General features: G+C 36.1%; 1 protein-coding gene across 13 annotated transcripts in view; it reads right to left on the minus strand.

Annotated features, from left to right (window-relative positions):
* Positions 1-10,525: 10,525 nt before the first annotated feature.
* The window catches only part of LOC106060089 (galectin-4-like), a 31,422-nt gene continuing 14,407 nt past the window's right edge, over positions 10,526-27,540 (minus strand). The window contains exons 2-17 of one of the 13 annotated variants that reach the window (XM_056024299.1): positions 26,294-26,334; positions 26,101-26,189; positions 25,570-25,771; positions 25,151-25,273; positions 24,174-24,212; positions 20,195-20,221; positions 17,773-17,799; positions 16,981-17,007; positions 16,555-16,578; positions 16,221-16,253; positions 15,633-15,659; positions 14,492-14,512; positions 13,713-13,745; positions 13,385-13,473; positions 12,433-12,649; positions 10,526-11,224 (exon numbers count right to left, since the gene is read on the minus strand). In XM_056024299.1, the coding sequence (XP_055880274.1) occupies positions 11,111-11,224; positions 12,433-12,649; positions 13,385-13,473; positions 13,713-13,745; positions 14,492-14,512; positions 15,633-15,659; positions 16,221-16,253; positions 16,555-16,578; positions 16,981-17,007; positions 17,773-17,799; positions 20,195-20,221; positions 24,174-24,212; positions 25,151-25,273; positions 25,570-25,771; positions 26,101-26,189; positions 26,294-26,334 (1,133 nt within the window). In that variant the 3' untranslated portion in view covers positions 10,526-11,110. The remainder of the gene's footprint in view (positions 11,225-12,432; positions 12,650-13,384; positions 13,474-13,712; positions 13,746-14,491; positions 14,513-15,632; positions 15,660-16,220; positions 16,254-16,554; positions 16,579-16,980; positions 17,008-17,772; positions 17,800-20,194; positions 20,222-24,173; positions 24,213-25,150; positions 25,274-25,569; positions 25,772-26,100; positions 26,190-26,293; positions 26,335-27,540) is intronic. The other 12 variants (XM_013217862.2, XM_056024301.1, XM_056024303.1 and 9 more) reach the window with 12 other exon arrangements.

Here is a 27,540-nt window from a genome sequence, read left to right on the forward strand (position 1 = left end):
ATAATTATTTTGTTTGGTATCTCGAGCAAATGGAAAGAAATTGTACTTGTCTGAAGTGGTAGTATAAGCTGAAGTAGTCTCCTTTATAGGTCGCCGCTTTAAAGTAAGTTTGAAAAAAACAATACATAACTATACAAACTTCTATTTTCATAGCCACCTCACTAGCAGAGTGATTAGTATGTCGGCTTAAGGAGGCTTTAGCCATGAGTTTGAATTGAGGGCTTTCCCGCCTTCCCCCTTTTTTTTTAAATTTGGTCAATGCTTTTAAAAACTGATTACAGGTAACATTCCCCCAGATATGTTTGAAGTAGGTCTACACCTTGAATTCCATGATTTCATTTTTCATCTTTCGATATTCATTACGTCAAGCACATTCCATTTGTGTTGGTTTCATCGGCAGAAAGAGAAGAAGTCTTTGGCATCTGAAGTCGTATTCTACTACGAATGTTAATTTATAATAAATGACTTGATTCATTAGATGGAGATGTATTATGGATGTATTATGGATGTATTATAGATCCTAAAAAGTAAAACCCAACAAACTCTCACAGTTCAATTAGACCACCATATTTAATCTACATCTAAACTTTGTATTTTTATACATCCGTTATTCAGCACTTTACTTTATGTGCTAACATTTGTTTGTTAGCTCAGTTGGTAGAGCAACACATTAAAAATCGGAGAATTAGAAGTTCGAGTCCTAATCGCTCGAAAACTATACAGAGAGACAGAGAGACGGAGGCAGACAGACAGACAGATAGACAGATAGATTAAATAGCGTTTTTCGCACTATTTAATTTTAATAATTCAATCGACATAAGAGTTGAAACGGAATTTATAGCCTCGATCCCAAGATGACCTTTACCCCCACTCAGGGCCATCGCAAGGGTTGTGGCCGTCTACGTGCTAAATTAAAAATGCCGCCCCCCCCCCTTTTTTTTTTCTAGAAAAAAAAGTATTACGACTGAGATGGACCATGTACCATTTTTGTAGATCATTCCTTTTTTTTTTTCCTTTCATATTCACGCCGTTGTCGTATCCATTATGCCCTCATAGATGTTTTATATCCAATTTTAACTTTACATTTGTTTCTATTACCAAGTCATAAAGTCCTGTTGTTTCAGTAATGGACGAAACCCAGACAATGTTCATGTATTGCAACATTAGGTATATAAGAAACAGAAGCAATATGCTAATTATGGTGATATGTTCGTATGAGACATATCTGGTGTACAATCTAATTTTTTGTGAAAGTATTTGTGTGCTTATAAAATTTCAAGGATTTTATTTTCTATTTCACCCAAATTTTGAAATTGCCTGTATTCATTGATACAAATACCCTTATGTGTGTGTGTGTGTGTCAAATAAACTATTTGTGGATCCTTTGAAACAGAGACATTGCCAATAATAATTCGTTCTATAAAGGATTGCTAAGGCTGCTTTTCAAAATTATGCATTCTTTAATGCGTTGCATTTATTGTTGTTTTCTTTTCAAGAGCAATTTCTTAAAATTTTCTTTCTGCACTATATTCGTGCCTTTTCAGATTTAATGTGACAATAATCATTTATTCCTTTTGTACCTGTAATGTCTTTATTTATGTATTCCTAACCCTAACCAACATGGACCATTCAGTTCAAAATATTGTGACTCGAAACACAGAAGCCATTGACAGTGAACAAGCTTTAACGTTTGGTTAATCACGACTATATTTTGGAGAGGTGTGCACTGTTTCCACAATCATCTAACATACGTAGGTGCCTACACATTTATCCATCACATCTCTAGGACAAAATGAAGCAACTCAGCGCTGAATATTTTTTTTGAAATGAAAATAAACAATCCCAAGTACAAGTCACTGATACAATGACTTGAAATGAAAATAAACAATCCCAAGTACAAGTCACTTATACAATGACTTGAAATGAAAATAAACAATCCCAAGTACAAGTCACTTATACAATGACTTGAAATGAAAATAAACAATGTCAAGTACAAGTCACTTATACAATGACTTGAAATGAAAATAAACAATCCCAAGTACAAGTCACTTATACAATGACTTGAAATGAAAATAAACAATGTCAAGTACAAGTCACTTATACAATGACTTGAAATGAAAATAAACAATGTCAAGTACAAGTCACTTATACAATGACTTGAAATGAAAATAAACAATCCCAAGTACAAGTCACTTATACAATGACTTGAAATGAAAATAAACAATCCCAAGTACAAGTCACTTATACAATGACTTGAAATGAAAATAAACAATCCCAAGTACAAGTCACTTATACAATGACTTGAAACAAAACACGTTAAGGCAGTGTTTCCGGGTGACGACGCCCTACACGACAAAGTTTTCGTTCGAGCCCCTTAGAAGCCTAGAGGAGCGATGTAGGCTCCCACAGTGAGGTCGGTGAGTTTTTCTAAGAATGGAAGGAAAAAGAAAAAAAAACTTGGTCATAATTATAAAACAATTTTTAAGTTTTTGTTTTCATTTAAAGTAATTTAACACTAAGTTTAGAATCCAAAATTACATCATGAAATTTCACTAAAACGACTGATTTTTATTTGGGGGGGGGGGGTGAGGGGTGGTGGAAATGGTGTTGCCTACATAATATTTAGGCGTTGTAAAAAGTACTTTCTGGAGATAGAATTGAACATTCGGCGGGTCTCCGCTCAAGTTGGCAAGACTTTGGGGCCGGGTCCCTGACCTCAGCCTACTCTGGGGCGTTATAGCAGCTTCAGAAAGTGTTTCTCCTAGCGTTTACATGACACCTCTCGTCCTAAGAAGCAAGACTATAACAAAGGCAAATACAATTGACTTTTCTTTAAGAACGCACTATGCATCCTAGTAAAAAAAACAACATATCTAATAATAAAGAGAAAGCCCTGGTCAATAATATTATTCGAGAGACATTCTAGATAAAAAGCACATATATATATATAGCCCACGGACGTCTATAATGACGTGATCTTTTTTAAGATCATCTTCGTGCTACCTAATACGTCTCTATCGACGACCTTTTTTTCCACACAAAAATCGGCACTATAATAATGCAATAGTCGGAAGAAATTCGACTAATCCCATGGAAGAAAATCCAGAAGAATCACACTAGTGGAGACGTTTTGAAATGTTTTGTTGAAAAAGTTTTAACCCATATTGTTGCAAGCACCTCTCGCGACATTTGACAAGGTCTTATTAGAAGATGAAACCATATATATATTACTTAAGATATTTTATTTTGTAAACATTGGTAATATTCAGACACGGATTAATAACTACAATGAAAATAAAACTTTTTTTTTTCGCCGCCCCCCTCCTTTTGTTGTTGGTCGGTCTTTGTCTTGTTGCTCCAAACAGATTTAGCCTACAACTTAATGTAGATTTACATCGATAATGACCCAACAAGTTTCTACGCTTAACAAACAGCCATTGAACATCAAGTGAACATGTTTTTAACATTGAGTTTTGAATTACTAGATCTACTTACAGCAGCGGTTCTCAACCTTTTATGTTCGGCGATCCCTTTTTACAATCCCCCACTTAGCCGCGACCCCCCCCCCCCCCCCACCCCGCACACACAGCAATTGAAGAATAGACAATAACAATCCATTTTTTCAATGGTCTTTGGCGACCCCTGGCAAATCGTCAATCGACCCCCAAGGGGGTCGCGACCCACAGGTTGAGAACCCCTGACTTAAAGAGTGGGGTACTCGACTAAACAAGAATATTTATATGTAGGAAGTGGATACTAAGAAGAAAAAAAAACCTTGATGGTGCTAGAAACATCACAAAAGAGTCTTTCAATTATTTCACTAAAAAGCTTAAAAGTCGAAGACTACTCATATTGCATGAAGGGCTAGTTTCTAAGGCGTACCGTGTATGAGCGTTGGGGGGGACTAAGTGACATTGCTCATTAAATCCTCTGGTGCCAATCAAATTTACAGATACTAAATTTCAAGTACTTTATGAGCGGGACAAAATAAAGGGGGTGTGGAGGAGAGAAAAGTGATATAGAGTTCAACAGGCCAGAAGTGTGTTTGGGAGGGCGATTTAAATCGGGCGCTCCAATTAATTGTAACATAGACTAGTATTCTAGTATTCACTGGCCAGACAGAGTTTGTGGAAATGTGGGCAGTTTTTGTGAAAATGCAGAAAAAAATAAGTTTCGGAAAAAGGCCAAAGTATTATGTGAGCATTTTTAGGAGGAAATAATAAAAAAAGGGCCCAGGACCCAAAATATCATAGAGCCAATGAAGTATTTCGAATAAGAACTGAAAAAATGAAGAATAGACAGACAGTATAAATACGTTTAGGCCCTATTTGTTACGTAGGAGACTTGGAGGGAGGGGGGAAAGATGATACTCGAATTTAGGGGAATGGTCAAATTGAACACTATCTCGCCTGCGAACCAATCCACAGGCCTAGTCGGTGTATTTGTATATTTGTATAGAACAAGCTGTACAGTGTGAACTACGACTACATTATTCATGCGGCTCTTCTTGGCCTGCTCTCTGAGAGCTCAGACCTAAATGAGTATTTCAACGAAATAGAGCACATTGAAAAATTTTTTATTATTAAATGTAAAAAAAAACCAAAGAAATGATAATCGATTTTCGTAGGGAAAAGAAGGAAAATGATATTGTTTCTGTAGCTGGAGAGACTATTGAAATTGTGCAAACATTTAAATACCTTGGTACTATCCTAGACAATAAAATAAATTTTACTGCAAATACTGATTATATCAGCAAAAAAGGGCATCAAAGATTACGATTACTAAGAAAACTGTCCTCGTTTAATGTTAGCGAAAAGGCCTTGGCTATGTTTTATCACGCTCATATCTGCAATATTTTAAGTTTCAATATCACTGCCTGGTATAGCAATCTGAGCATTAAAAATAAAAATAAACTTAATAGAATCCTAAATGCTGCTGGTAAAATCATTGGCAAAAAAACAAACCCCATTTGGGCAGTTGTTTGATACAAACATCTAAAAATAAGCTAACAAGATCCTCGAAATAAAGAATCACCTTTTGTGTCAGGATTTTGTGATTTTACCATCACAAAAGAGATACAAGACACCGATAGCAAAGACAAACAGACACAAACACTCTTTTGTTCCCCTGGCAATCAAATCATTAAATAAGAACAATCTGGTATAAACTTTGTCACATGTAAATTATGAGTGAGTCTTGTGTGAATGTACACTTTGGTTTCTTATAGTTATAATGTTTTTTTGTTTGGTGTAATGCACAAATTGTAAGACAAATTTCCATACGGACAATAAAGATTATTATTATTATTATTATTATTATCATTATTAACAGGCAGTTTCACATTCATCTGGCAGCTGATGTTTCCAAAAGGAAAGGTAAGTGCTGATACATTTTAGGAACAAAGGCTCTGCCAGGGTGGAGTACTGTGGCCTGCAAGTTGCCTAAAGCTCACCGGTTCCTGATTTTTCCTGCGGGTAGATTCCTGAAGCCTTTCCCATTTTTGTTTATATCCTTAAAGCAACAGAGGTTTGGATTCAAATTTTTCCCTGTTCTAGGTGGGTAACATGTCAAGGATAAGGAGACCCCGAACCTTACTGGCTTAGGTGCCGGTTGCTCGAAGTGCCCTTTCTCCTGTCAGATATGACAGTTCCACCGGATCCAACGTCTGGGCCACATATTAAGGCCAACAGTTGCACCTGGTTGTCAGAAGCTATTTGAGACGCATGCCAATGTAAGCTTTTATCAGTGAGTGATAATATCCATGACCAGTTCTGACAAATAACCTAGAGGTATGAATAGAGGAGAATCAAAAGACATTTCCTGTAGCAATCATTAAGTCTTCCCTGGCTGCAACATCAAATAGAGACTTGCTTGCTGCGTAGGGTATTAGTTCCACATAGATTCTAACATGCGCCTATTTTTTAGTTAATCATTTGTTTATATATATATAATATATATAATTCTCTTCTTTGCTCAAGAGTTTGGACGAGAAGCAAGAAATAAAGGAAATATCACTCTCTTATTTCTGCGGATAGTGATCCCACGAAAAAAACAAGAAGGGGGGGGGGAGAACACGTTTTCACATCTCGCTACGGATGGCTGCATGCTGGACTGACAAACCCTGCCCGCTCCCATCCCCCTTCGACCTGCGAGAGGTTTGGACTAGGAAGTAAACTATCGTCAACTCTGAAGGAACATCCGAAACATGTTAAACATTTTACAAACATTTTACAAACACTAAATAGCAGCGCCGGACTTAAACATTGTGACCAAGAAGTCATGGAAAGAGAACAGGTAATCTACTATGTATATTTACAGGTCACTAAATAGCATGGCCTGACTTAACCATTGTGGGGCCCTATGCGAAACGGATTTCGCTAGGCCAAGTTTGGATAGGGAAGCGGATAATAGTGAAATTTTAGAGTTTGTATTAGAAAATATATTCGTCTTTGCATTTTATTCATTCTTTACTACGTACAGAATTACTCTACGAGCCTTGCGTGTAGCAAAGTCATACAGTATATCTACTATATCATAATAATTCTGTTTCGTACATAGATCACGCTCAACAACAATAATTAGCAAAAGTTTCAATCTTTCTTTGATAATTGTCTTACTGCAAGTAATTCTTCATTAGTTTCAGGCGCGAGAAGCTTCTTTCACCAGATGACACAATGACACTTATGCATAATGCCGTTTTTATTTATCGCGCGTAGGTTTGGTGTTTTCCATATTGAATGACACCGCAAAATGACAATTTTCGTCTATATATTTCCGTATATTTTAAGGTAAATAGCAGGGCCTGACTTAAACATTGTGGGCTCAATGCGAAACTGATTTCGCTGGGCCAAGTTTGGGTAGGGACAACCGTAGGAATACAGATAATAAGTGAAAATAAAGAGTTTGTATTAGAAAATATATTCCATTTTGCATTTTATTCATTCTTTACTACGCACAGAATTACTACATGAACTTAGCCTGGCGTATAGCGAAGCCATAAGGTATATCAGAAGAATTCTGTTTCCTACATAGATCACGCTCAATAGCAAGAATTACCAAATGTTTCAATTTATCTACGAGAATTGTTCACTGCAAGTAATTCTTTATTAGTTTGAGGCGCGAGAAGCTTCTTTCACCAGATGACACAATGACACTTATGCATAATGCCGTTTTTATTTATCGCGCGTAGGATTGGCGTATTCCATATTGAATGACACCCCAAAATGACAATTTTCGTCTATATATTTCCGTATATTTTAAGGTAAATAGCAGGGCCTGACTTAAACATTGTAGGCCCAATGCGAAACGGATTTCGCGGGGTAAAGTTTGGGTAGGGACAACCGTAGGGATACGGATAATAAGGGAAAATTAAGAGTTTGTATTAGAAAATAAATTCGTCTTTGCATTTTATTCATTCTTTACTACGTATAGAATTACTACACGAGCTTAGCATGGCGTATAGCGAAACCATACAGTATATCAGAAGAATTCTGTTTTTTACATAGATCACGCTCAATAGCAAGAATTACCAAATGTTTCAATCTAACTACGAGAATTGTTGACCTCAAGTAATTCTTCATTAGTTTAAGGCTCGAGAAGCTTCTTTCACTAGATTCCACAATTATGGGTATTGCATAATGCCGTTTTTGTTGTTTTGTTTTTGTCGCGCGTAGCATTGGCGTTTTTTATATTGAATGACACACTAAAATGACTTTTTTTTCTATATATTTCGGGAGATTTGTATGAGTTTTCAAAAGATTTTAATAATTTCCGGATAATTCCAAGGCTCTTTCGTATATTTTGCAATTTCAGGAGATTTCCAGGAGCTCCTGGTTAATCGACAGGAGACCGCGGGAAATCTGTTATAAGTTATAAAATGGTTTAATTAAATAATTTATACACCTAGAATTAGCGCAGGGCCTATGAAAGTGCAGGGGCCACTGCGGTCGCATAGGTTACAGTGGCCGGCCCTGTAAAATAGCGGCGTATGCTACGTCGCAGGTCGACCAGTATTTAATATTATCTGAACTTTAAATTTCATTTTTAAAATGCACAGAGTTTAACAAGATTAGAAAAAAAAACATTTTTGGCTTTATTTCGCGTTATCAGTTAAAATTCTTTTTTTTTTTACTTTATTTTTTTCACATGTATTTGACCATACATACATACATACATACATACATACATACATGGGCGTAGCAAGGATTTTTTTTCGGGGGGGGGGGTGAATCTCCCCCCCCCCCCCCCGCGAAAAAAAAAATTATATGTATTTATGTGTGTGTGTGTAACCACTGTGTATGTACATAATCTTTATTACATTCTGACCATTCATTCTTTCGGAAGACGTTTATTGTGCCCTAGAAATTGTAGCTTCCCCGACATTACTAGCAAAGAGATCTGGGGGAGCTCTAGGAGCTCCCCCAGCGCGGGGCGAAGCCCCGCCGCCAAGCACTATTTCTGATATTGAAAACCAACTAAATGCATATTCTGAGGTATCTACAGTGCATTTTCCTGCTATTAAAAAGTTCTATTTCAAAAAACTAATGTGCTATTCTTACTGACTTAGACCCTCCCACGCCGTTCGGAGCATTTGACGTCAAGCTGTTTCCATAAAAATCTGTCACTGGTAATGTCTGAAGCCTCTTCCCACCTACCATGAGGACCTCCATGAATGAGTGGCGTCAAGTTGTACTAGGATATCATTGCAACTCTTCTTATGCGTAATCCATTTTGTCGGAGAACATGTCCCGCAAACCTCATGCGTCGTTCTCTCACAATCTTACTAAGGGGTCGACTCCAAGTTCGGCATAGGATTTCCTTGATTTAGACCCGATCTCTATAACTGACTCCTAAAATCTGTCTTAGCCATCTTTGTTGAGCTACATTTAGTGTTTTTCGATTTCGGTAGATGACTATTCACTGCAGTTTATTAATGGAGCCCTGCCACTGGTAAAAATGTGTAACCTCTCTTGAATACGCTCTTGGAATTAAGTGACTGTAGTTTGCTTTAGATTTTATATCGAAAAGAGAAGTTTTATCGTCAAAATCTTCTGTTGGGGGTTTTCCACCTCAAAATGCTCTGTAGGGGGATCTTAGACTCAAAACCATCTGGAGGGGTTTTAAACTTTAAAAAAAAGCCATCTGTAGAAGAAGGGTTTAAACTCAAAACCCCCGATTGGCTTGGCTACGCTCAAATAATTTTAGTGTGTAATTTGCTTTTTTTTTTATATTGGAGATGTATTTTTAGCACCAAACCCCTCTGAATGGGGGTTTAAACTCAAAACCCTTTCGGCAACGGTCATAGCATTTTGAGTGCGTAATTTGCTTTTTTTCTTACACTGAAGATGTATTTTTTATCCTCAAACCCCCCTGGCGGGGGGTTTAAACTCAAAACCCCTTTCACTACGCTCATAGATTTTAGAGTGAGTAATTTTCTTTTATTTATATTGAAGAGGTACTTTTTAGCTTCAAACTCCACTGGAGGGGCGTTTAAACTCAAAACCCCTTAGACTACACTCATAACATTTTTAGTGTATAATTTGCTTTGTTTTTATTATTAAAGAGGTATTTTTTACCTTCAAACCCCGCTGAAGTGGGGTTTAAACTCAAAACTGAGTCAAAAGCCATTTAGCTACGCTCATAACATTTTGAGTGCGTAATTAGCTTTTTTTTTTATATTAAAGAGGGGGTTTATCGTAAATATTAGACGGGGTTTTAAAATCAAAATCTTCCTTAACTGGGGGATTTTCGTTTGCATTTTTTTGTTTGTTTTGTTTTATAGAAGAGGGGGAGTTAACTGCAAAAACCCCAGGTAGGGGGTTTAAAACTCAAAACCCCTGGTAGGGGGTTTTAAACTCAAACCCCTAGTAGGGGTTTTTAAACTCGAACCCCTCTGGTAGGGGTTTTGAACTCAAACCCCCTGGTAGGGGGTTTTTAAACTCAAAACCCCCTGGTAGGGGTTTTTAAACTCAAAATCCCTTTGGTTGTGCTGGGGCAAGTGATGGTTTAGTATTAAAATCTCACCTAAAATAAACAAAATCAAAGCAAAAAATCAATTACTAAATTCCCACTCCCCCCCCCTTCGGGGGGGATTTCATTTCGGGGGGGCTTTGAACCCCCAAAACCCCCCCTGGCTACGCCCATGCATACATACATACATACATACATACATACATACATACATACATATATACATACAATGCATACATACATATATACATACATACATACATATATACATATTCCTATACCTGATCATCGACTTTCGGGAACTAGGTCAAATTTTTATTATATTTTTTTATTTGGTGAAGGTTTAACTTACAGACAAAAAAACAAAAAACTGAAGGACAATGCAGCAGCAAAAGGTCAACTTGACCGTGCCTAGACAGTCCTGGAACAACACGCCAAGATCTGGCGCCACGGTTCATAGGAACTAAGAGGCTCATTACGAAGGAGAAAATTCATAAATGTAATACAAAAATATTATAGAAATATAATTAAGTCGAAATAATGACAAAACAAGAGCTTATTATGAGGACGTCATGATTTTATTCCCAGAAATTTGGATTCTCATTCTAGAAAGGCTACGGGAAAGCTTGTGTGATTGTTTTAGCACACTATTTCAAATCATGCATGAATAGAACTCTTAGGAGTTCCTACACTGACTACATTCCACTTTGTACTTGACATTTTCTTTTACCTCTACACTAAACAAGCATCATCCAAGATAGACAGTAGTAAGCAATGGACGAGAGTGTCTCTAATGCTGGCAAAAGATACAGAGGAAGACATTGATTCAGTCGACGATCACATGTGGTGACCCCAATTGTCCAGAAAACAAAAGGAAAGGTGATAAAGAAACAAAATGTGAACCAAGTACAAAATTGTGGAATACACAAAAAGTGATACATTTAATGCACATATACTAAAAAGGTATTAATACAACTGTTTAATTCATAAATAGTAAGGCATAGTTACAGACTAAAAAATATTCGAAAAGCAGTATCTAGATATCCAATAATAAGCAATACATTGATAAAAGATCGCTTTACGATCTTATTCTATGATGACCTTTTAGGAAGTCATAATAGGCCAGTCGTTGCTAGATGACTTATTGAAATCTGACTTGTGTAAGTCTGACGTCACCCATCACTAGGACATGATTGATTTCCTGTAATGGCGACCTGAGGTGGAATTCAAACAGGTGTTGGTTGTTTGCTGCCACCTGGAAGAAGTGGACAAAATAAACTATTACAAATTGAGGATAGTTTGGTGTAATGTGTACATAGCCTATGTAATAAGTATTCAATAATTTCCATTAGCAGTCAGCGTCCTAGACTCGCAAGCCTATAAGAATGTGACCATCACCAGGAAGTGCGACAGTTTGATTTTGGTGTCGAAGGCTTTGCCTTTGTCTTTCCAGATTGTTTTGAGTTTTGTAAGGGCTGCTGTGGACTGTGCAATTCGGGCCAGTAGTTCAGGTTTGATTCCTTCATCTGAGACGATAGCTCCGAGGTATTTATATCTAATGACACTTGTCAGCCTTTCACCTCCAAAACTGATGCCCTTTTTAAAGCCCTGTCGGCTATTGGTCATAATTTGAGTTTTTTTTTTATTTATTTATTTACTTGCATATCATACGCCGCGTAAGTCTTGTCTTTGCACATCACCAGGTCAGCTAGTTCTTCTGACCCTGCTAGGCCATCTATATCATTCGCGAAGTGCAAGCTAGTAACTCTTCTTCCTCCAATGCTTACAGAACCTTCGTAGCCCTCGAGAGCATCTTCCATTATCGAGAAAGATATTGAAAAGAGTTGGTGAAAGTAAGCAGCCTTGTCTTACTCTGTGGTTTAAGCCAGTCTCCAATATTATTGTTGAAGTACACTGCACTAGTGGACTCTTTGTAGAGCTTCTAGAGAGTAGGATTCTAGAAATGGAATCAAGATGCTACAGAAAGATCCTAGCTATTAAATACAAAGACCGCATCAAAAACTAAGAGATTAGAGACAGCGATTGGACCCCACGGTCAAAAAATGGAAAACTAAAACTCTATGGCCATATTACAAGGACTCGCAAAGACCTTTCTACAGTGAACAGTACCATGAAAAAGAAGAAGAGGCAGACAGAGAAAGCGATGGGATGACAACATCAAAGAATGGACTGGCCTGTCATTGAAAGAGGTTCTATCCAAGGCAAAAGAAAGAGAGGAATGGAGAAAGATGGTTGACAAATTTTGTGTGGTGCCCCAACGGTCCAACAGACTAAGGGATAGGTGAAGGTGAATTCCCATTAAATACATTAACGCCCGTAAATAAATTTCCATCATGAATAAAGTTTTTTGATTAAATACTTTGTCTTTACCAGACATTTAACAAAAATGTCTAAAGAAGGACTGGAAAGAAGAATGAAATAATAAAAAAATTTACCCCTCACCTTAATGCTGTTTTGCTCTGCTAGTATGGTCACATCGAAATTGCCGTTGGGCGCGAATGGGAAAAAAGGCGCCTGTCTCTCTTCTGGTCCCCAAGCGCCGCCCTTCTTGTTTGTCCTTACAATGACATTTCTCTCAGACCCAAATGCAATACGTACGTCCATGTGGAGCCCAAAGTCGTGGTTCTCTGTGTTACCAGTCACCAAGTTGATGGAGAACCTTTGGTGGAAACAAATGAGAAGCATGAAAAAAACTAAGGTAGACCGAAATATATATATAAAGGGAAAGAACAAAGGGAAGTGTTCCAATTGTCCAGCCTTGCTTTATGAGTGTTTTAACTTTGTGTTTTACAATGCTTACTTGAACTCCCTCTGATTGGACTCTTGCTCACGTTCTTTCTCCCACTTCCCATTCTCGAATCAAGTGGAAACTTTGCCCAATTATTTAATGTTTCAAACAAAACATAAATCAATCGATAAATTAAAGAATTAAATAATAGATTTATTAATTTTGTTTTTTTTTTATTGTAAAGGGAAATAAATCCTACGATATAGCGAGATATTGATATAAAAGTATTTTTTATATTTCGATATTTTTGTTATTTCAATTCACTTTGTATGATGTCATTGTGTTACAACTACAACAAACATAGTTTAATTTTTGTGCTTTAAAGTTACTTATGTTTAAACTTATTTACATCCAGCAATGGTACAGACATATCCCAGCATTTAGATGAAGTGTAAATTTGACTAACTCTACATCTAGAATTCCCAGGCTAGAAGTCCGTCCAGTCAGACAGGCGGATGGATGCAAGCTTTCATTGAGTTCCAAGAGTCTTATTAACTATTAGGACCTATCACAAATAATTACTATAACGTGGTCACCACAAATCAGAAAGGTCACCTCAAGGTTTGAAATCAAAGGTTATGTTGTAGATACAAAAATATAACTGACCTTTGTGCATTGGGATTAACAACTCCACTGACGAAGATCATTTTGCCTGGGTACATTCCACCAGGTATAGCTCCGGTAAAAGGAACAGGCTGAAATAGAAACGAATGGTTTACTTTTTGTCTTCAGTTTAGGATCATTATAGTTGGACTACTTATAGAAAGCAAAGATTTTATATTTTAAATTGCCTTTACTATTTAACATTCATATTCATTAACAATGACAACACTATTTTATTTGTCACTTGTGTTAAGGCACTACACCTCCTAGCTATCTTCCTAGTTTAGAATGAAGATAATTATAAGAATGAGTTACATGAGAAATGACTCACAGGGTTGACAATTGGTCCACCTGACTGTCCAGCCTAGAATGATATGAGAACAATTAAAGACAGTAGCTGACAATTGGACTGCAAGTTTAATGTAACAAAAATTGGTTGACATAGTATCATAGAGAATAAAACTAGATCTGGGTAATAGTCTCAGAGTAAATGTACAGTGCATACATGTTACATGTGTAATGCACGCTACAGTATTTTTAATGAGAAATATTGGTGAATTAAATGTAGTGAAATAATAGACAATCCTGACCAGAGCACAAACCACGGACTGACTGACTGACTACTCAGGACTAGGCGAATAGACCACACATCGTATCAACTCCCCAAAACAGAATCTTTATAATCGATATCCATAGAGTCGCATTTATCAATCAAATGAATTCTATAAGATTCATAAGTAAAGGTGGTTCCACAACCTGTGGTTCACAGACAACCGGTTCAATGACCATTCTTTCCCAACAATCAATCCACTGGACAAGTGGCTCACCCGATGAAAGGTTGACTGGCGATGAGCTCATTGAATAGTGAACTATTTGTTGGTTCACCAACAGTCATAGGGTGCATCTCACCTCAAAGAAAGTCAAGCGACAAATGGCTTAATGTATTATTATTTTTTTAAATTTGTTCTGTATAAAAACAAAATTTCGATGGATGGGACAGTGAAAAATTGTGCAAAGTTTCAACTTGGGAAGCTGGAGATGTCACGTGGATAACATTTGTTACTAGACAGACAGTTGAAGCAAGTGGATATTAGTTTTGTAACAACTTACAGGATTATAGCCATAGCCACCCTGAAAGTACACAAACAAATTTTATAAGACGATTTATAAAAATATAAACTCTTTACAATTAATTATAAACACACATATGGAAAATAAAAGAATTGGTCTTTGTTAAACATTATAATGCAATCTACAAACACAGAACATAAACAAGAACAACATATAAAACAATGAAAACATGAAAAATACGTTTTAAAAAAAGACAATAGCTCCTTTATACAACTTATCGAGCGTTTGCTTTTCTTTTAATAGCTAATGAATGCTAGATTTTAAAAAACTCCCCACCTCCCCTCGAGAAAGAATCCTAGTTAAGCGAATGTATAGATCAACTACGCTTGAAAGTGTTTCAATGAGAGATCTTTAGATCTAGACTTACTAAGAGGATGTGTTCATTTTTCCTGACCATTAATTTATGAAACACTGAAATTCCCGAATGCGATATTTCTTTCAAGAACTCCAAAGTCAAAAGTAAATTTGTGCGATTAAAAATGTTTTCATTCATCTTTTTTGTTTAGCGCAATGATCATGTTTATAGCACATGCTCAGTGCGCTATGGTTCTAGATCTATCATATTGTGGACCAGTGATGTGGGGGAGGGTGTAGCTGGGAGAAGGTTTCAGTGCTGCCTTTTCAACAAGAATTTTTTTTTAAATTTGCTCGAGTCTAAATTCGATGAAAGGTTATCATGTTAGCCACCAAAAGCAGCTTATAAAAGTAGAAAGTATTATAATCTTTTGTTAGTTCAACGTTTAAGTGTGTGTTACCTTACTCTGTATACAAGGCTTACCTCCCCATAGCTTAGTAGACCCCCCAATAACTCTATACTATATACAATTAATTAGGTATGACTTATACTTAGTATTAATTATTTGGCAATTTTTTTGTGTATTTATTCATGTGTTGCCATGACGCATTGTCCAAGGTTTCAACTTGGGAGATTGGGAAGTGGGAGAAATAATGTGTACAAGATTGTTACCAGTCAGACAGAGACATTTGATAGAAGCTTTGTAAAAAGGTTTTACTTGGTATCACAAGAATGTGGACGAATTTAAAAGTTCATCTTGTGAATGATTGCTTTACATAAGAAAAGAGCTTGTGGTGAATGCAAATAGAAAAACAAAATGCTTACACTTTGAGGAGGAGCACCGTAGCCATACTGAAACGAGAAAGATAACTCTTTCATTATTGACATTAATAAAATCTCATTGTCACTAATAGAAATGTTCCTATGCCTACATGGTGGAAATATCTATAAATAGTTCGCTTTTTGTTGAGTGTCTCCGGTGTACAGAATACAGGAAGTGCTTAGAAGTTTATGTTTTTTAAAAGGTTATATATTTGTCATGCACTTTTTTTAGCACTGCAGAATTACATTTTTTAACCTCTTTTAAGCTCTAAATAATTTTGATATAGGGGATGACATAACATAAAACATAAGGCATATGACCCATACAGTTCAAAACAAATGGACCAATATCTAGCAGTAATCAAGAAGATTTGAGCGCAAACTGCCACATACTTCGATATAGTAAAAAAAGGAAAGTTCCCTTTTCAGACCTTGTGGTCTATAAGGTCATCTTCGATATAGTAAAAAAAATATTATTCCTTAATTTTGATCTATTTTAAAAAAAACTTCTAAAAAATTGTATGTAGAAATATTGAGCAATGGGATCTATGAAAAAAATATGTTACCAAACACCATAAGTTCTAAACTTACAGGCTGTGGTTGGGGTTGACCTCCGTATCCGCCCTGAATATGATAAAATGACATTCATTCTTTAAAATATTTAAGGAGCAAAAAAAAAATATTTCAAATTAATAATTTAGATATTGTTAGAATTTGCTACATGGGAGGACAACATTAAAGAATGGACAGGCCTGCCATTGAGAGAGGTTCTGATCAAGGCAAAAAAAAGGGAGGAATGGAGAAAGACGGTCGACAAATCTTGCCTGGTGCCCCAACGGTCCAACAGACTAAGGGATAGGTAAAGGTGAGGGTAAAAAATATATTAAGGATATGTATGAAGATAATAAGAAAGAAATAAACTTACTTGAGGTGGTTGACTGTATCCATACTAAACAGTGTCAGGAAAAATAAATATGAATGAGCTTTAGTATATAATTAGACATCTCTCCATTAAAATAAAGAAAAACTCTCTAATTTATGTTTAAATATACTATTATTTTAAAATATATTTACAAATATAAGACATATGTGAAATTAGGATGTAAGTTTTAAAAAATATGCTTTTCTCTATCGTTCAATCTTTCTCTTCACAATCAACCTCTCTGTCTCTCACTTTCTAGCACAAAATCTTTCTTTATAACTCCATCTCTGTTTGTCTCTTTCTGCTGTCTGTCTCTGACTGTCTGTCTGTCTGTCTGTCTCTCTCTCTGTGTGTCTCATTGTCTCTCTATCTCTCTTTTACAAACGTATTTAATTATTAGAAGACAAAAAAAAAAAAACGTAGACGTACAGGTTGTGGTTGACTTCCGTAGGCCGCCTGTAAATAGACAGATTTCAATATCACACACAGACTTAGATACGAGGTTTCATTTTCTTACAAGGGTGTGCTTTTATAGAGGGGTTTGGAATAAGATCTCAGCATAACATTGTAATGATCGATCAATGCATCAATTAATCAATCAATCTATCAAGCTATATATCTATTTATCTATCTATCTATCTATCTATCTGTCTGTCTATAGCGAGAATGAATGTTACTTTGATATTTTGGTATGCAGTTATATCCCCTTGTTTATGTATGGTTATGAATGTGAATAGTCTTGCACGTGTTATGAACTGAATGGTTTAGTCTTCGTTGAATGTGCTAGAGAGTGTGTTAGACTGAAGTTTTGTGTATTAAATATTTATTGAAGTTGATGTCATTACTTGTGCTCTATTGGATATTATTAAAGTATTAAAGTATCATTGTTATTTGACAGAAACTATTATTGTTATTCATGGAGTTGAAGTTTATTAATAATAAATAATTGTAAGTAATCAAGTGGATATACAACGAGCAGAGCCAAGTCAAGGACAAGCTAAGAAATGAACCCTGACACTATCTATCTATCTATCTATCTATTTATCTATCTATTTATTTATGGATCTATCTATCTATCTGTCTGTCAGTCTGTCTGTCAGTCTGTCTATCTATTTATCTATCTATCTATCTATCTATCTATCTATCTTAAATTTTCCTTTCTATTTGTCTGTCTGTGTATCTATCTACTTATTCACATGTCCTAACTTAAGAAATACATACTGCTTGAGGTTGACTTCCATAAGGCGCCTGTAAATTGAAACGTTCAACATTAAATGTCGTAAACTAAAGTCAATTGCTTTTCTTACCTAAAATAACGACTTATTGGTTGACATCAGATTATTAAAATAATTGGAAAGATAATTAAATTGTTTTTTTTTCATCGAGAAATGACAGGTAGATGTGAGACAATGACATGTAGATGTGAGACAATGACAGGTAGATGTGAGACAATGACAGGTAGATGTGAGACAATGACATGTAGATGTGAGACAATGACATGTAGATGTGAGACAATGACATGTAGATGTGAGACAATGACATGTAGATGTGAGACAATGACATGTAGATGTGAGGTGAGACAATGACAGGTAGATGTGAGACAATGACATGTAGATGTGAGACAATGACAGGTAGATGTGAGACAATGACAGGTAGATGTGAGACAATGACATATAGATGTGAGACAATGACATGTAGATGTGAGACAATGACATGTAGATGTGAGACAATGACATGTAGATGTGAGGTGAGACAATGACAGGTAGATGTGAGACATAGACAGGTAGATGTGAGACAATGACAGGTAGATGTGAGACAATGACATGTAGATGTGAGACAATGACATGTAGATGTGAGACAATGACATGTAGATGTGAGACAATGACATGTAGATGTGAGACAATGACAGGTAGATGTGAGACAATGACAGGTAGATGTGAGACAATGACATGTAGATGTGAGACAATGACATGTAGATGTGAGACAATGACATGTAGATGTGAGACAATGACATGTAGATGTGAGGTGAGACAATGACAGGTAGATGTGAGACAATGACATGTAGATGTGAGACAATGACAGGTAGATGTGAGACAATGACAGGTAGATGTGAGACAATGACATATAGATGTGAGACAATGACATGTAGATGTGAGACAATGACATGTAGATGTGAGACAATGACATGTAGATGTGAGGTGAGACAATGACAGGTAGATGTGAGACATAGACAGGTAGATGTGAGACAATGACAGGTAGATGTGAGACAATGACAGGTAGATGTGAGACAATGACATGTAGATGTGAGACAATGACATGTAGATGTGAGACAATGACATGTAGATGTGAGACAATGACATGTAGATGTGAGACAATGACATGTAGATGTGAGACAATGACATGTAGATGTGAGGTGAGACAATGACAGGTAGATGTGAGACAATGACATGTAGATGTGAGACAATGACAGGTAGATGTGAGACAATGACAGGTAGATGTGAGACAATGACATGTAGATGTGAGACAATGACATGTAGATGTGAGACAATGACATGTAGATGTGAGACAATGACATGTAGATGTGAGGTGAGACAATGACAGGTAGATGTGAGACATAGACAGGTAGATGTGAGACAATGACAGGTAGATGTGAGACAATGACATGCAGATGTGAGACAATGACATGTAGATGTGAGACAATGACATGTAGATGTGAGACAATGACATGTAGATGTGAGACAATGACAGGTAGATGTGAGACAATGACAGGTAGATGTGAGACAATGACATGTAGATGTGAGACAATGACATGTAGATGTGAGACAATGACATGTAGATGTGAGACAATGACAGGTAGATGTGAGACAATGACAGGTAGATGTGAGACAATGACCATAGATGTGAGACAATGACAGGTAGATGTGAGACAATGACATGTAGATGTGAGACAATGACAGGTAGATGTGAGACAATGACAGGTAGATGTGAGACAATGACATGTAGATGTGAGACAATGACATGTAGATGTGAGACAATGACATGTAGATGAGAGACAATGACAGGTAGATGTGAGACAATGACAGGTAGATGTGAGACAATGACAGGTAGATGTGAGACAATGACAGGTAGATGTGAGACAATGACATGTAGATGTGAGACAATGACATGTAGATGTGAGACAATGACATGTAGATGTGAGACAATGACATGTAGATGTGAGACAATGACAGGTTGAAGTGAGACAATGACAGGTTGAAGTGAGAAAATGACAGGTAGATGTGAGAAAATGACAGGTAGATGTGAGACAATTACAGGTAGATGTGAGACAATGACAGGTAGATGTGAGACAATGACAGGTAGATGTGAGACAATGACAGGTAGATGTGAGACAATGACATGTAGATGTGAGACAATGACATGTAGATGTGAGACAATGACAGGTAGATGTGAGACAATGACAGGTAGATGTGAGACAATGACATGTAGATGTGAGACAATGACAGGTAGATGTGAGACAATGACAGGTAGATGTGAGACAATGACAGGTAGATGTGAGACATAGACAGGTAGATGTGAGACAATGACAGGTAGAAGTGAGACATTGACAGGTTGAAGTGAGAAAATGACAGGTTGATATACATACACCTTGTGGTTGTCCACCATACACGCCCTGTAAGAAATTCAACAATCATTTCTTTAGATGAAACATTTTTAATTATTGACTTTACAAAATTGAAATTAGCAATTTGGTATTAAACAGCTGAATTGTATTTAAAATAGTTTGAAGAATGTAGATCTCAAATATATAAAGTTATTATAGGAATGTCATTTATAGTTATATTTGTAATAAAAAAAAACATTCTATAAGGATCTTTGATTTAGCATCAATAAGGTTCAATTAATGCATGGGAGCATGGGCGTAGCCAGGGGGGGGGGTTGGGGTTCAAACCCTTCCCCGAAATGAAATCCATCCCCCCTGGGGGGGGGGGATCGGAATTTAGTGAATGATTTTTTGCTTTGATTTTGTTTATTTTAGGTGAGATTTTAATACTAAACCATCAATTGCCCCAGCACAACAAATGGGGTTTTGAGTTTATAACCCCTTACCAGGGGGTTTTGAGTTTAAAACCCCCTACCAGGGGGGTTTGAGTTTAAAAAACCCTACCAGGGTTTCTGAGTTTTAAACCCCCTACTTGTGGTTTTTGCAGTTAACCCCCCCCTCTTCTATAAAACAAAACAAAACAAAAATGCAAACGAAAATCTCCTAATTCCAAGAGCACAGTTAAGAGAGATTTTGATTTTAAAACCCCCTCCAAAATTTACTATAACCCCCCTCTTCAATATAAAAAAAAGTTAATTACGCACTCAAAATGTTATGAGCGTAGCTAAATGGGTTTTGACTTAGTTTTTAGTTTAAACCCCACTTCAGCGGGGTTTGAAGGTAAAAAATACCTCTTTAATAATAAAAACAAAGCAAATTATACACTCAAAATGTTTTGTGTGTAGTCAAAGGAGTTTTGAGATTAAACTCCCCTCCAGTGGAGTTTGAAGCTAAAAAGTAAATCCTCAATATAAATAAAAGCAAATTACTCACACTAAAATCTATGAACGCAGCCAAAGGGGTTTTGAGTTTAAACCCCCCGCCAGGGGAGTTTGAGGCTAAAAAATACATCTTCAGTGTAAGAAAAAAAGCAAATTACGCACTCAAAATGCTATGAGCGTTGCCAAAAGGGGTTTTGAGTTTAAACCCCCATTCAGAGGGGTTTAATGCTAAAAATACCTCTTTAATATTAAAAAAAAAAAAGCAAATTACACACTAAAATTATTTGAGCGTAGCCAATCCAATCGGGGGTTTTGAGTTTAAACCCCTCTTTACAGTTGGCGTTTGTTTAAAGTTTAAAACCCCTCCAGATGGTTTTGAGTTTAAGATCCCCCTACAGAGCATTTTGAGTTGGAAAACCCCCAACAGATGATTTTGACGATAAAACTTCTCTTTTGGATATAAAATCTAAAGCAAACTACAGTCACTTAATTCCAAGAGCGTATTCAAGAGTGGTTACACATTTTTATCAGTGGCAGGGCTCCCTTAATAAACTGCAGTGAATAGTCATCTGCCGAAATTGAATAATACTAAATGTACAGTGGCTCAACAAAGATGGCTAAGACAGATTTTAGTAGTCCGTTATAGAGATCGGGTTTAAATCAAGGAAATCCTATGCCGAACTGGGAGTCGACCCTTTAGTAAGATTGTGAGAGAGCGACGCATGAGGTTTGCGGGACATGTTCTCCGACAAAATGGATTACGCATAAGAAGAGCAATGATATCCTAGTACAACTTGAAGCCACTCATTCATTGAGGTCCTCATGGCAGGTGGGAAGAGGCTTTAGACATTACCAGTGACAGATTTTTATGGAAACAGCTTGACGTCAAATGCTCCGAACGGCGCGGGAGGGTCTAAGTCAGTAAGAATAGCACATTAGGTTTTTGAAATAAAACTTTTTAATAGCAGGAAAATGCACTGTAGATACCTCAGAATATGCATTTTGTTGGTTTTCAATACCAGAAATAGTGCTTGGCGGCGGGGCTTGCCCCGCGCTAGCGCTCCCCAGACCCCATTGCTAGTAATGGCAGGGAATCTACAATTTTATGGAAACAGCTTGACGGCAAATGCGCCAAACGGCGCGGGAGGGTCTAAGTCAGTAAGAATAGCACATTAGGTTTTTGAAATAAAACTTTTTAATAGCAGGAAAATGCACTGTAGCCTAGATACCTCAGAATATGCATTTTGTTGGTTTTCAATACCAGAAATAGTGCTTGGCTTCGCCCCGCGCTAGCGCTCCTCAGACCTCATTGCTAGTAATGGCAGGGAATCTACAATTTTATGGAAACAGCTTGACGGCAAATGCGCCAAACGGCGCGGGAGGGTCTAAGTCAGTAAGAATAGCACATTAGGTTTTTGAAATAAAACTTTTTAATAGCAGGAAAATGCACTGTAGCCTAGATACCTCAGAATATGCATTTTGTTGGCTTTCAATATCAGAAATAGTGCTTGGCGGCGGGGCTTCGCCCCGCGCTGGGGGAGCTCCTAGCGCTCCTCCAGACCCCCTTGCTAGTATTTGCGGGGAATCTACAATTTTTCCACTAACTCATGGAAGAACCTTTTCTAGGGCACAATAAACGTCTTCCGAAAGAATGAAGAGTCAGAATGCAATAAAGATTATGTACACACACACACATAAATACATATATAAAGAAAATTTCGCCCAAACCCCCCCCCCCCCGAAAAAAAATCCTGGCTACGCCCATTGCATGGGAGACAATGTCAATGGTAGTACATTAGAATATAATATGCAAATTTTGACTTAGTGTAGTTCAAAGTTTCTATGCAATAAAGATTTTTTAAAAATAATAATTGTTATTATTATTATTATTATTATTATTATTATTATTATAAAGTTTTCAGCAAAAACAAAAACAAAATGATTAATGTCTTTTGTTCTTAAATAGTAAGAAAGAATAGACATCGAAAGTATAATGTAATACATCCATAGTGGCGACACCGGAGATTTCAACATGTAAGAACTAGTAACATAGTAACTAATGGGCTTATGACAACTAGGACATCACAGGAGCCCTTGATGGAAAGAAGACAATAAGAATGTTTGTCTTTAAGAAATCCACCTATCTAATTGAGATCATGCATCGTTTGTTACGTATCGTAACTGAATTGAATGTAATGCAGTTTGTAAAAAGGGGAGCACTTGAATTATGACTCTTTTTTTACAAAGCTTCCAAGATCAACAACACTTACACATACAGAGTACACAAGTTTCATAGTAAGTCCCGACATATGTGCAGATAGTGCAATTTTAAAATGTAGGTTTTATAGACAGTTATATATGATTTATAAATAGTGTAGTTATTTCTGGTTATAAATTAAATGTAGGCCTAAATCAAATGGCGTACATCTATTGCAAATGTATTTATTTGAATACATTTCGTGTACTTCAGAAATTAATCTGATTAAAGTAGGCCTACAACATTGCAGAACAACATTTTACAGATTTATAACTAGAGACATCCATTCATTCATTCAATAGAATCAACTAAATACACTATAACGCTATAAAAATTAAACTAGATCAATTATTTTCAAATTAGTTTCATTAGAGTTAGCTTTCTGTTCATTTTAAAGAGAGAGAGAAACGTGTTTTTATTGTCAAGAAATGTCCAGTCAAACTAAAGTGTTAAAAGAAAGAAACTAAGAAATGTCCAGTCAAACTAAAGTGTTAAAAGAAAGAAACTAAGAAATGTCCAGTCAAACTAAAGTGTTAAAAGAAAGAAACTAAGAAATGTCCAGTCAAACTAAAGTGTTAAAAGAAAGAAACTAAGAAATGTCCAGTCAAACTAAAGTGTTAAAAGAAAGAAACTAAGAAATGTCCAGTCAAACTAAAGTGTTAAAAGAAAGAAATTAAGAAAGGAAAATATTTTTAAAAAAGGGAAAAAGAAACGAATATAAAATAACCAAGAAAGATTTTAAGTTTATAAATACAACTTCTCAGAACAGACAACACACATATGTTAGTGTGTAAACAAACGTGTTAAAAACTCCTTCACTTACTGGCTGGGGTTGGTAAGGGTTATACTGACTATAACCAAACTGAAATAATGTATGGCAGAAATAACACAAAATTTTCGAGTCTAAATTATGTATTGATTTATTTTTATATAGTTTCATTAAAAAGCAAAAAGAATAGACATTGGTAAGAAACGTGTATTGGTATTGCAAAAAAAATGTGTGTTGATATGGCAGGAAACGTGTGTGGATATGGCAGGAAATATGTGTTGATATGGCAGGAAATGTGTGTTGATATGGCAGGAAATGTGTGTTGATATGGCAGGAAATGTGTGTTGATATGGCAGGAAATGTGTGTTGATATGGCAGGAAATGTGTGTTGATATGGCAGGAAATGTGTGTTGATATGCATGAAATATGTGTTGGTATGGCAGGAAATTTGTGTTGATATGGCAGGAAAAGTGTGTTGAATGACATGGAATGTGTGCTGATATGACATGAAATGTGTGTTGCTAAAAATGGTATATATGTTAATGTAGCAATAAATGTGTGTTGATATAGCAATCAATATATGTTAAAATGACATGAAATGTCTTCTGATATGGCATGAAATATGTGTGGATATGGCATGAAATGTGTGTGGATATGGCATGAAGTGTGTGGCTACTCTTTTCAGGACAAGCTGACAATTGGTCTCACTCTGCCGGCTTCGACATTTTCAAATAAATTATTAAAATATTATTTTTTTAAGAGGATTTCTGTGTACACTTTAGACGTTGAGTCATCAGATATAAGCGTCTGAAAATATTAGGACGTATTAATCAACTAATTCTATCGTTTCATTATGAATCTAAGCCACAACCGAAATTTCTACTTTTAAGACTGTAGAGAATGAATCACTTCATCAAGAAATAGTCGCTGTCAAGATGTCTACCACCAAAAGTTAGCTTCCCAACTTCCCAGGCTAACAGTAACGGGTGTGCAAGGAAAAAATAAATGTAAAAATGGAGTAATATTCTTACCGACTGTCCAGTTGTCAGTTGCACTTTCTTGACTGAGATATCCCCAGTGATGAAAAGATGACTGACTCTCTCGATGGCTAGTCTATGTTTAAAGTTGTGCACAGGAGAATTGTGTACAATCACCTAAAATGACAATAAAGTAGTATGCATTTTTAGAATTTATGTTCTTTTTTTTAGTTCTAAAACATTAGCTCTTCAACGTTAAACGCCATATTGGCTATAAGTGTCCTGCTGACATATACAGTCGATTATATGCTTAATTACCACAAGACCTCATTGATACATTGGATTACACATAGGTCGTAAGTATTACTTTATAATACTTTATAACCTTATTGAAACAAAGAATTAGATACAACCATTACCCTATAACTGATCTTTTAAACAACGAACTATAATTATCTAGTTAGTAGTTTTACCTCATATCCATGCTGAGAAATTTTGAAGCGAATCTCAAAATTTTGGTCACGCTGAAATGGAACATGGGCGTCGATCTCTTCAGGTCCCCAGTTACCTCTTTGTTTATCGTTGCTGACCACTCTTCCTTGCTCCAGACGTGGGTTATAGTGGAAGACCACATCACTGTCCATGTTGGGACCAGCACAGAAGTTCACACTGAAGCTGGGAGTAAAATATAAAAAAATGTCCATCCGTCCATACCTTTCATACTATTGACTATTTTCACTCATTCTGTTCAGAATTTATATAACATTTGTTCACTATTGTTTTACTCTTATTGTTTGTCGAAATTGAGTTAAATTAAACAAATTTCAAGAAAGAAGGTAGCTTTTAAAACAAAAATTGACCTAATTGGCCAGTCGTACACATTACTTATACTTTGCATAGCAAAATATTTGTATTTCTTACTGACGCTGCAGTTAGAACAAATCCACTTTCAGATATTTGAGTTAAGAAAAATATTTCTTAGAATTGCAAGATCTGTTACTCACCCTTTACAGTGATCATTAGTTTTGCCTTCAACGACAATTTCTGATCCTGGTTGAAGGCCAGGCAATTGAACAGAATAAGGAACAGATACCTGATGAGAAAGAAAATTAGAATTTATCAAACATTTTATTCAAGTTTTTGTGTTGCTAAACGAGTACCCTGCTTATTAGATCTGGTTTTGAAATAGAAACTTACATGACTTGATTCATAGAATCCTGGTCCTCTTTGTTCTAGATCTATTCAAAGACAACAAATAAGACAACTTAGGACAAATGTAAGAGAAATGTCAGAGAAATGTTTAATATTAAAAGTAAAATGAATTCCTAGTTTTGTGCTATTGAAACTGTATGCAGCACAGATACATGTCACTTAAGTCCGGCCTTCATCCACAGATACATGTCACTTAAGTCCGGTCTTCATCCACAGATACATGTCACTTAAGTCCGGCCTTCATCCACAGATACATGTCACTTAAGTCCGGCCTTCATCCACAGATACATGTCACTTAAGTCCGGCCTTCATCCACAGATACATGTCACTTAAGTCCGGCCTTCATCTAAGAAGCTAAAGGTGATCGTTTCAGTAGGCCTATTCTTAAAGTTTCAAAAGTCTTTTTTTTTGGTAACACGAAAAAGAAATTATTGACCTACTTTAAGCTACAATTGTGTACAAATGACTTAACAAGACTTTCCCCATACAAATAAAAATTAATATCTCCATTGTAATTTGTCATACAAACTAGACATAGATTTAGCTAGATCTAGACCTAGTTTTAGATCTAAATCTAGATTCAAGATCTACGTCTAGGCCTAGAACTAGATCTAAGTCTAGACACTTTTACCATTGTGCACATTTTTTGTTTACCAATGCTCGAATGTATGAATGAAGCTTGAGTTATTAATGAAGAAGTCCATGAACTTTTTTAAAAAGTTATCTCCCCTGAAGTATTTCATTGAAAAGTAGTGTAATTTTTTGAAAAATTTGCTTGCATATATAATTTTAAAAATTAGATGGTTCACTTTAGGAAAAGAAAAAGGTTGCCGTTGCATCAGAACTTCGTAAAATATCATGATGTCCGATTTTCATTTTCTCTTCTAGTTTCTGAGATCTAAACGGGACAGACAGGCCACACAAAACTAATATCGTCTTTTCCCCATTCGGGGGCCGCTAAAAACAAGTTGTTTTTTTTTTCAAACACAGCTATTATTCAGTGTAATTGTATCAATTAGTAGTCAATTGTTCAAGGATGTTCACGTGTTGTTATGAATAATCGTGTAAAGTTACAACTTGATCCGAGAATGGGAAGTAGGAGAATGACCGTGTACAAAATGTGTACCTGCCAGATGAGTTAATATAAGCTCTGTACAAAGAATATGTTGTGAAAGAAAACAATTCTGTCTTCTAGAGAGTGTACTTTGTATGTTCCTCGTTTGAATGATCAT

Source organism: Biomphalaria glabrata, chromosome 3, assembly GCF_947242115.1.
Source record: "Biomphalaria glabrata chromosome 3, xgBioGlab47.1, whole genome shotgun sequence".
Lineage (NCBI taxonomy): Eukaryota > Metazoa > Mollusca > Gastropoda > Planorbidae > Biomphalaria > Biomphalaria glabrata.